The sequence below is a fragment of the Vulpes vulpes genome, chromosome 9 (assembly GCF_048418805.1).
Source record: "Vulpes vulpes isolate BD-2025 chromosome 9, VulVul3, whole genome shotgun sequence".
Taxonomy (NCBI): domain Eukaryota; kingdom Metazoa; phylum Chordata; class Mammalia; order Carnivora; family Canidae; genus Vulpes; species Vulpes vulpes.
In genome coordinates, this window is record NC_132788.1 from 59,898,755 (window position 1) to 59,909,646 (window position 10,892).

A 10,892-nucleotide genomic window follows, 5' to 3' on the forward strand; every position below is an offset into this window, starting at 1 on the left:
GAATAACTCCTGTGTGCACGTTGTCCCCTTGTTTTAGGATTTATGGAAGTCACATATGCATGATGTTGCAGAAGCAGCAGTACCTTGCCCTTCCCTGCCATCTCCCCTCTCCAGAGACAGATGTTGCTAATCCCTCTAGTGGGTTGGTTTTATTCCCACTGCAAGGGTCTAAGTAGTAGGCATATACTGCTGCTCCTCTCCTTTCCAGTTGTCGGCATCAGCTGTGGACTTCTCACTCTGGGAGATTAGACTTCAGCTCTTGTATCCACCCTGTCACACACAAGCTCACCCCTCCCATCCCTTGGTCCTCATGTAGTTGCTGTATAGCTTTGGTGAAGCCACTTGTCAGAGTTTATGGTGTATGACTCTGTTACTGTGATTCACAGGTGAGCCACATCATACACTTTTCTTTCCCGGCACAACTTTCTTTTCCCACGGAGATTGTCTTCCCCTGTCTCATGGGAGGGATCCCCTGTTTCCCGTCTCTTTTATCTTTTACTTTCATGGTGTACATTCATACTGGTGAAGCATGCCTCCAGTACTTTTCTGAGAAAGGATGCAGGGAGGCAAATCAGGAGACTGTGTATAACTAGAAATATCTTTAGCTTACCCTCACATATAATCAGCACTTAGGCTGGAGATGGATTAGAAATCATCTTTTTAAGAATTTCGATATCATTATTCCGATTATCTTCTCATTTGAGGATTGCTGTTGAGGTCCAAAGCCATTCTGATTCTCAGTCTTTTGTGGTTTATGTTCTTTCTGGAAACCAGTTGGGTCTTCCCTTGCCCCCATGGCTCTGACATTTCTCAGTGATACGCTTTGATAATAAATCGTTTTTATCTACTTTCCTGGGTACTCACTATCCTTTCATTTTGGAAACTCGGAAAATAAGAATATAAGAAATTTTTCCTTTATTTCTTTACCTTCTTCCCATCTATTTTCTTTCTTGTCTTTCTGGAACTCCTTTTTTTCAGATTTTGGACCTCCTCAAAGAGCCCTTTGGTTTTCTTTCTTTTGTCCTCTATTTTTTATCTCTTTGTCTTTTTGCTCTTTCAGAGAGATTTTCTCAACTTTAGCTTCCAACTCATCTATTGAGGGTTTTTTTTTTTTTAAGATTTTTATTTATTTATTCACGAGAGACCCAGAGAGAGAGGGGCAGAGGGAGAAACAGGCTCCATGCAGGAAATCCCATGCGGAACTGGATCCTGGGTCTCCAGGATCACGCCCTGGCTTGAAGGTGACACTAAACCACTGAGCCACCCAGGCTGCCCTCTATTGAGTTTTTTTATTTCTGCTATTGTATTTTTAATTTCCAAGAGCTCTTTCTGTTTTCTTTTTTTGTTCGTTTGTTCTCTGAATGTACATTTTTATTTATTTATTTATTTGAAGATTTTAAAATTTATTTTAGAAAGAGAGCTTGTGTGTGCACATAAGCAGGGAGAAGGGCAGAGGCAGAGGGAGAGGGAGAGGGAGAGAATCTCAGGCACACTCCCCGCTGAGTGCAGAACCCTACACAGGGCTCAATCTCAGGACCCTGAGATCATGATCTGAGCTAAAATCAGCAGTTGGATACTTTTTTTTTTTTTTTTTTTTTTAATTTATTTATGATAGTCACAGAGAGAGAGAGAGAGAGAGGCAGAGACACAGGCAGAGGGAGAAGCAGGCTCCATGCACCGGGAGCCCGACGTGGGATTCGATCCCGGGTCTCCAGGATCGCGCCCTGGGCCAAAGGCAGGCGCCAAACCGCTGCGCCACCCAGGGATCCCAGCAGTTGGATACTTAACTGACTTATCCATCCAGGTGCTCCTGAATGTACTTTTTTTTTTTTTAATTTAAAATATCGTGATCTCGTTTTATGGGCCTAAGCATTTGAACGTATCTTTGGATATTGCCACATTGCCCTCCAAAGTGATTATATCAAGTTAAATCCTACTAGTAGGAAACAAGAGTTCTCTTTTCCCCTCATTGTCTCCAACACTTGATATTGTCAAGTGATGGACTTTGATAGTTAGGTCTTTCTTCATGTGACCATCTACTGAGCCTCAATGTGCTAGCCATGCCAGGATGCAAAAGTGAACACAACACCATACTGCCTTCAAGGAGTTCATAATCGGGCAGCCCCCGTGGCGCAGCAGTTTAGCGCCGCCTGCAGCCCAGGGCGTGATCCTGGAGACCCCGGATCGAGTCCCACATCGGGCTCTCTGTATGGTGCCTACTTCTCCCTCTGCCTGTGCCTCTGCCTCTCTCTCTCTGTCTCTATGAATAAATGATAAAAAAAAAAATCTTTAAAAAAAAAGAGTTCATAATCTAGGAGGGGAGACAGATGTGTAAATAGAAATATGGGGGTTGGGACGCCTGGGTGGCTCAGCAGTTGAGCATCTGCCTTCAGCTCAGGACTTGATCCCAGGATCCTGGATTGAGTCCCATATCGGGCTCCCTGCATGGAGCCTGCTTCTCCCTCTACCTGTGTCTCTGCCTCTCTCTGTGTCTCTCATCATTAAATAAATAAAATCTTTAAAAAAAAGAAAAAAGAAAAAAAGAAATGTGGGGGTGCCTGGGTGGCTCAGGAGTTGGGCATCTGCTTTCAGCCCAGGGCGTGATCCTGGAGTCCCAGTACTGGGTCCCACATCAGGCTTCCTGCATGGAGCCTGCTTCTCCCTCTGCCTGTGTCCCTGCCTCTGTCTTCCTGTGTCTCTTATGAATAAATAAATAAAATCTTGAAAAAAAGAAAATAAACATGGGGCAGCCCCGGTAGCTCAGCGGTTTAGCGCCACCTTCAGCCCAGGGCCTGATCCTGAAGGCCCCAGGGTTGGGTCCCGAGTCGGGCTCCCTGCGTGAAGCCTGCTATCCCTCTGCCTGTGTCTCTGCCTCTGTGTGTGTGTGTGTGTGTGTGTCTCATGGATAAATAAATCAAATAAATAAATAAATAAATAAATAAATAAATAAATAATAAATAATAAATAAATAAATAAATAAATAAATAAATAAATAAATAAAACATGGTAGAGGGAGGCAGGCTAGGAGTAGATGACATAAGATTGGCCATGAGTTGATTTATTGTTGAAGCTGAGTAAAGAAACATGAGACATATTCTACACTTCTTTTATAAGTTTGAGCTTTTCTCAAATAAAACGTTTTTAAAAATCCATCATCGTCTCCTCTTGGCACTTCAACCTGAAATGAATCTTTGGTCCTCTTTCCACCCATTCTTTCCAGTGGCCAGCAGAGGGCAGTGGGTGACACACAAGCCACAGACCAGTTTTCCTGTGGCTGTCCTAATGCCTAGTGCTGGTTTCTGTGCCTGCTCACTGCCTGCTTCCCTCTCCTTCCTAAATATGCCTTATTGGATCTTGGAAGGCCAGAGTAGCAGAATGTATGCAGCCTGTTCTGCAGGTGCAGAAACTATGGAAAGTGATGGGCATCCCTTCAAAGTCCGTGGGTTTACCTACCTTATGCTCTGGCTCCTCTGGTTTTATGGTGCTTGTGAACCCACAGTGAAGGTGGCCCAAGCCAAAGGCCAAGAGACTGGGGCTCATATTCTAACGACTACTGTGACTTGGGCAAGTTACCTAATTTTTCTCAGTTTTAATTTCATAGAGATAATTATACCTGCCTCACCAGGTTGTGTAAATAACATCTTGTGATGAATAAACTCACTTAGCACTGCCTGGACTTTGTCTTTTTGGTGTCATTACCTAAAAGTTTCTGGACCCCTCTTTAGAATAGACCTCTTTGTCATGTTCAGATGGCATTCGCCTACCCATTAACCAGGTCTCCAGTCGGAGTAAACTAGCAACGAAAGGCCCTGAGTGGCTGGTTTACTGTTTCTCTGCCCTCTGACTTGAGAGCAAGTTTCAGAACCTCTATGCTTTTGCACATTGTTCTTTAGAAGTCCTCTCATGGTCACAGCTGTCGCTGTTCTGCTTGCTTTGCTAAGGCAAAACCCTCCAAGTTCTACCTGTGTTCAGGTTTTCAGCTCACTGATGCATCAGGTGCAGGGTGGGAACGCGTGTGTGTATTTGATGGAGTTTGGATTCCTTAATAGCCATTCTCACCCCTCCCCTTTTGAATGGTCCCACTCAGTGGGGGTAAAAAGGAAGGTTCAGCCTTCCCCGTTAGCTAGTGAATATATATATTTTTAAAGACTTTATTCATGAGAGACACAGAGAAAGAGACGCAGAGACACAGGCAGAGGGAGAAGCAGGCTCCATGCAGGGAGCCCGATGTGGGACTCAATCCTGGGACTCTAAATCATGCCCTGGGCCGAAGGCAGGCACTAAACTGCTGAGCCACCCAGGGACGCCCTGTGAATACCTTTTATACACAAGTACAGTTTAGTTCAGAAAGATAGCTAACTGAGGAGCTAAGCCTGGGGTCAAAAGACCTGGACTTGATTTGTAGCCACTCATTTCTTCACTCTGTAACTTAGCATGTTAATTAGCTCTTCTTCCTTGAAATGGAGAGGATGGTAATACCCAGCTTGCTATGTGTTCTGAGAGTGTTCAGTATGTACCTAGTAGATGTTTTATAAACTTGGGCAAGTCTAGATATAAATATCACTGTATTCCTAGAAAATATAGAGGCCAGGCATCTATAACCAGCCCAGAGGATCACCTTTTCTAATAAACTGTGTTGGATAACATAGTTGCCTGTTCTCATATGGTCCACACTCTCTTCATTAGTTCCCTTGAAATCCCCTCATCATCACAGATACACCCATATTCTAAGGTGAGTACAGAAATGCCTCCAAAGCCAAACACCATTTTCCCCTTTTAGCCCAACTCACCAGAAGTTCAGGAGGAGTCAACAGCCATCTAGTCTCCTGATACTTGCCTGCTCTTCTTTTCATGGTAGCAGCAGATGGCATCACATCTCAAACTGTCACAGAAGACCAGCTAAGCAAACTGTCTTCTGATCACCAGGAGCCTTCGCGTTATTAACCTGAGTTTTCTGGTATGGGAATAGAAGAGAGATGGAGGAATTTAGTGATAAGTCTGAGAAGTAAGCAGGAACCAGCAAAGGGGGGCCTGAAAAGCCAGGCGGAGGAATTCAGAGTTTATTTTGAGGGTGGAGGGAAACCACTGAAAGATTGTAGAAAGACCTCAATGGCTAGAGAGTAGAGAACAGATGGAAGGGAGATAACATGATTGCACAGGAAACTGATTCGTTATGGTTGCAGCCAGTCAGGGAAAGAGTTAGGCAGCCTGAACTCAAGTCATTGCAGTATAGGCAGAGAGAAGGGATTCATGTAATATTTAGAGGGCAAGTTACCTGTTCCAGATGGTTGAAGGGATATGGAAAGTGAAGGAGAGAGAGGAGTCAAAGATAACTCCCAGGTGTCTAGCTTGGGAAGTGGTAGACAGTAGTGCCGTTCCCAGAGCTGGGGGAGGTAGGGAAGGAGGATGAGCTTACTTGTTGAAATCTTGCTTTATTTTTCCCCACCTGACTTTCTGGTCAGTCAGAATTGACTCTGGGGACAGATACCTATTTACCTTTCTAGCTTCAAAGGATTCACCTGAATTAACAAGACAGGTTTAGTCTTGTTCCTAAAAAGTTTCTGGCATGCCTGAGGGGTTCCTTACCAGCCCTTCCCTGGAACACAAGAGAATGGATCATGGATTAGCCTCTGCTTCTGATTTCTTATAACTAAAACACTTCTTCCATTTTTTTGGTACCTACACTTTAAATAAGAAGAACACGTGATAATAGTTAAGTTTTTTTTTTTTCTAGTGATTTGCTTATTATTTAACCTGAGAATTCTTAAAATAAGTTTGTATATCTGCTTCAAGAGATTTTCTTTGTAGATAATATCTAACTGTGGTTAGAAAATAATTGGAAGAATGTTAGGGGGCTTACTGATTTTCCCTCCTAAGTATCTGAAATGTTGAATTACAGGAAGGGAGAGACCTCTCACAGCCTACTCGCATCTGCCTCACATTGTTTCCCAGAGAACCATGTCTGTCATTGAACCCACCTTATTTAAGTCACACCTTATTTAAGTGACTTTGCTGCAGGTCATGTGAAACAAGCTGGAAATCAACAAAAGTAAAACTAAAGGAGCTAGATATTGAAGTAGATTACTCTGGGCTTCCAAAAAAGACTTGACTTTAGTCAAAATTCATAATGATTCCCTTTAAGGATCTGTCTAAAGATACTGTTATCTAACGAGGTGTGGCATCTTTATCCATTAGGGAAGGAGCAAAGGCGATGATGATGGTTCTTAAAGTGTCTTCCTTGAAGACACATTCTAAATGCAGACTTCCTAAATCACCATACTTTTCTGTAGAAAAAGAGCAGAAACCAAAAAGTAGGCTTAATATAAGCCAAGTAGAATTCTGTGGATCATAAACCCTGTGAGAGCAGAGACCAGAACTCTCTTGTTCATACAGTATCCCCAACAGCTAGTTCAATATCTTGTATTATATGGATGCTCAATAAATATTGGTCCAGTGTATTTCAGTGACTGAGTAAATGAAAGATTTTAGGTTTTCTGGTAGTAGGAAAAAATCTCCAGAGATTCAGAAAAGAAGTGCACAAATCATAAATTTGGTGAATTTTCACAAAGCCAACACACTCATGAACCTAGAACCCAGATAAAGAAATAGAATAGGACTGTCCCCCCAGTGGTGTGCCAGTCATAGTCACTATTCCTCCTGGAGTAACTATTCTCTGACTTCCAGTGCCATGCTTCTGTTGTGCTCATTTTTGAACTTTATATAAAAATGTAATCTCCTGTGTCTTTCACTCATTGTATCAATGAGATTCAACATGGTGTTGAGAGCAGCAATAGTTTCATTTATCCTCATTGCAGCAAGTCCATTGTATGATTACATCACGGTTTATCCACTTTCCTGTTGTTGGTTTCTTGGGTTCCTCCCAGCTGGGGCCATTACAGGTGGTGCTACTGGGAATGTTTTTGTACCTGTCTTTTGTAAGTGAACATATGCATTTCTCTTAGTAGCATACTTACGGGGTAGAATTACAGCAGCATAAAGTATGTGAATGTTGTGCTTTGGTAATAGCACCAGACCGTTGTCCATATTACACTCCCCCTAGCTGAGCTCTTGTTGCAGCTCCTCCTACCCTGGTGCTCCATGTCTTTTTCATTTTACACACTCTAATAGGTGAGTAGTGGTATCATATTGGAATTTTAATTTACATTTTCCTAATGAAGCTTGGCATCTCTTCCTGTTTATTTGGATATCCTCTTTTGTGAAGTGCCTATTCTAGTCCTTTGCTCATTTTTCTATTGAATTATCTACCTTTTCTTACTGAATTCCTATATAGTCTGGATACAGGTCCTTTTTCTGATCTATGTAATGCAAAATCTCCCACTTGGGGGGCTGTCACTTCACTCTCTCAATGACGGCTTTTGATGGAAAGACGTTCTTAATTTTACTCAGTCCGGTTTGTCAGTTTTGTCCTTTATGGATAGCAGCTTTTGTATCCTGTATAGGAAATGTTGCCCACCAGAACTTCATGGAGTTTTAGTTTTCCATCTGTGTTGCAATTAGACTATTAAAGCAGAGGGGCGCCTGGGTGGCTCAGTTGGTTAAGCATCTGCCTTCCGCTCAGGTCATGATCCCAGGGTTCTGGGATCGAGCCTTGGGTTGGGCTCTCTGTTCGGCAGGGAGTCTGCTTTTTCTTCTGCGGCTCCTTCTGCTCTTGTGCTCTCTCTCTCTCTCTCTCTCTCACTCTCTCTCTCTCTGCCTCTCTGTCACACACATACACACACACACACTCTCTCTCTCTCAAATAAATAAAATCTTAAAAAAAAATAAAGAATATTAAGACAGAAAAGATCCTTCATTCCAATCTGTTGGTTCTTAACCTTCTGCAAATCCTGGCTCCCTGTGAAAACCTGATGAAAACTACCCTTGGCACAGAAGTACACATGTGCACACACACAGCAAACTTTCCCGGTTGCCTCTTAACTCTCCTGCAGACTGACATTGAAACATGCCTATGGCCCCTTGTTAGGGAACCCCAAATTAGTCTAACCAGTCTCATTACAGATGAGAAAGTTGAGGCCCAGAGAAGGTGCATCATACTGTAAGTTTGTCATCCAGTTGGGACTAGAACTCACATCTCTTGACTCCTATTCTAGTGCCCTAACACAATGCCCTGCTGCAGTCTTTCTGAGAATCTCCAGCAGAGCCATCAAAGGGAGAGAATGTTTTTAATGAAGGGAGGTTTCTTTTTTTAAAGATTTTATTTATTCATTTATGAGAAACAGAGAGAGGCAGAGACACAGGCAGAGGGAGAAGCAGGCTCCATGCAGGGAGAACGACGTGGAACTCCATCCTGGGACTTGATCCCGGGCCTCCAGGATCATGTCCTGGGCTGAAGGCAGGTGCTAAACCACTGAGCCACCCAGGGATCCCCTGAAGGGAGGTTTCTATGTAGTAGCATCAAAACATGGCTACATGGTGACACTCATGTACTTCAGATATTTACCTTAAATGTTGAAGTCCAGGGCAGCCCCGGTGGTGCAGCGGTTTAGTGCCGCCTGCAGGCCGGGGTGTGATCCTGGAGACCCGGGATCGAGTCCCACATCGGGCTCCCTGCATGGGGCCTGCTTCTCCCTCTGCCTGTGTCTCTGCCTCTCTCTCTCGCTCTGTGTCTCTCATAAATAAATAAAAAATAAAATAAAATAAAATATTTAAAAAAAAAGGGATCCCTGGGTGGCTCAGCGATTTGGCGCCTGCCTTTGGCCCAGGGCGCGATCCTGGAGTCCTGGGATCGAGTCCCTCATCGGGCTCCCAGCATGGAGCCTGCTTCTCCCTCCTCCTGTGTCTCTGCCTCTCTCTCTCTCTATGTCTATCATAAATAAGTAAATAAATAAATAAATCTTTAAAAAAAAAAAAAAACCTTTAAAAAAAGAAAAATGTTGAAGTCCACCGTGTCTGTATGTTAGGTTTGTGAAGTTGAGCTGGGCCTTATCATGGCCGATGCATCTTCCTCTAGCTGTGACTCAGTGCCCTGGCATCGCTGTGTTAAACTTTACTGTATGCACCTACCTGTGTTCTGCTTAGTTTCTCGATTGGTTCTGGCTGGAGTATTAAAAAGCACCTTACGTAAGAAGTTTCCAGTCTCAATGCTCAAGTGGGTGAGGTTCACCAAAGTGGTTGCTCCAGGGAGAAAATTAAAAGAGGTGGAGACAGAGAAATGTGCTCTGAGTTTCTTGATTAGGCTAAGTCGGTTTGCAAACAGTAGACAAGCTGGGCCAGAGTTTCTAGAAGTATTCGCTAACGATTTTCCTAGTATGCGGCCTTTTTACCTGCCACTGCCTGCAGTAGCTTCTTCAGAGGTTCTGAGTGGACTGGGCAGCTTACAGGTAACAGGCCCAGGTATTTTCAAGAGACCACTCAAACTCCAGTACTGGGAGTCTCCAGATTTAATCCTGTTACCTCATCCACAGTGCTCACCAGTGATTAAAGTGCACTGCCAGAGGTGTGCATTTCAGACTTGCAGTATAGACCACAATTTGTATCTCATGGGGAAAAAGGCTGTTCAGATCTTTAGGCCACACCTTGAAACACAGACTAAATGATCTCATCCTCAGCACAAAGGGAGTCGAGCCCATAATACCATCTGCAAATAGGATCCTATTAGACCTGACAAATACCATTCCATTATTGTACCCCATTTTACCTCTGTCCCATTAACCCCCAGAGAGCCTCTTCTCTGGTTTCCTCAGGTACGTGGGATTAAGTAGGGGCAGGGGACGGGGTGCTAGGAGGTCAGATATCTCATGAGGGGCATCTGTTCCATCATTTCAAAAGCATTACTGAGTGCCTATATGTGCTAGGTGATGGGGATACAGGGATGAATGGGACAAGCTCTCTGTCTTTGAGGGGCTCCCAGTCTAGGCAGAGGACCAGGTCACTAAGCTGACTGAGCACCATGCAGTATGGTAAGTACTGAGTGAGAGGTCAGCTGCTGTGGGACCAGGAGGAGCCACATCTGAATTGCCTGAGGTGTCAAGGAAGGCACTTCTATAGGAGGATTCTGAAAGGGGATGAGTGTATAGGAGGAAAGTGATAGAACCCATGTTCATTCTGGTTAGGCTGGTGGCATATGCAATGACACAGCAGCAGGGATCTGGGGGTGGTCGTGATGTGGGCATAGGAAGGGGGCTGAGGATGCCCAGTTACATACAGAGTTTTGTCTTTGTTTTTCTTTCTCTTTAAAAGAGCTACTCAAGTCAGAGGCTGATGATAGACCAGTAACTTAAAAGATTCACTCATCCCAGTAACCCAGGTACTTCGGTATCTGTGCCACTGTAGGAGTAGATGCCTAAATCAGAATCTCTTCCCCTTATGTTGATCATGGTAACCTTTAATCATCTTCGACTTCCGGGGTCTCCTGGGCCCCCCAGTCAGCCCATTGCTGCCCCACTCCAAAGACAGGCCTCTGATCAGGATATAATGGAAGCTCTAGCTGAGTACATAGTCAACAAGCACCAATTTTCTTACCATCTCTTCTTTTTGTCTTTTAGGCATGAAGAAATCAGTGGTTTATAGTTCACTAAAACTACACAAAATGTGGAAAGGATGGCTGAGGAAAACATCCTGATTGTGTTTGCTTTTATATGTGTTATGTATAGATTAATAAAGTGATCCTTTTTGATGGAACAGTATTTGTTACTTTGACCCATTGCTTGAATTTATAGATACCTTGGTTTGTATAATATTTGATTTTGAAATGTATGTGTTAGACATTTATTGGGGGGGAGGTGCAGATACTTTTGAGGACCTAGCATGAGAAGAGAAGAATCCTCTTTGCATATGAAACCATCTGTGCCCTGCTTGCATAAGAGCTTTAGCTGTGGTCTGTGTTTTTGGTACATGAGAGTTCATAAACTGAGAAACTGCATACACTTGTG

The 10,892-nt window shown here is 43.6% G+C and overlaps 1 protein-coding gene across 9 annotated transcripts in view; it reads left to right on the forward strand.

Moving 5' to 3' along the window:
• TAMM41 (TAM41 mitochondrial translocator assembly and maintenance homolog) overlaps positions 1 to 10,646 on the forward strand; it is a 52,346-nt gene extending 41,700 nt beyond the window's left edge. For all 9 annotated transcript variants that reach the window (XM_026016890.2, XM_072720276.1, XM_026016893.2 and 6 more), the window contains one exon: positions 10,506 to 10,646. In XM_026016890.2, the coding sequence (XP_025872675.1) occupies positions 10,506 to 10,582 (77 nt within the window). In that variant the 3' untranslated portion in view covers positions 10,583 to 10,646. The remainder of the gene's footprint in view (positions 1 to 10,505) is intronic.
• Positions 10,647 to 10,892: the final 246 nt, after the last annotated feature.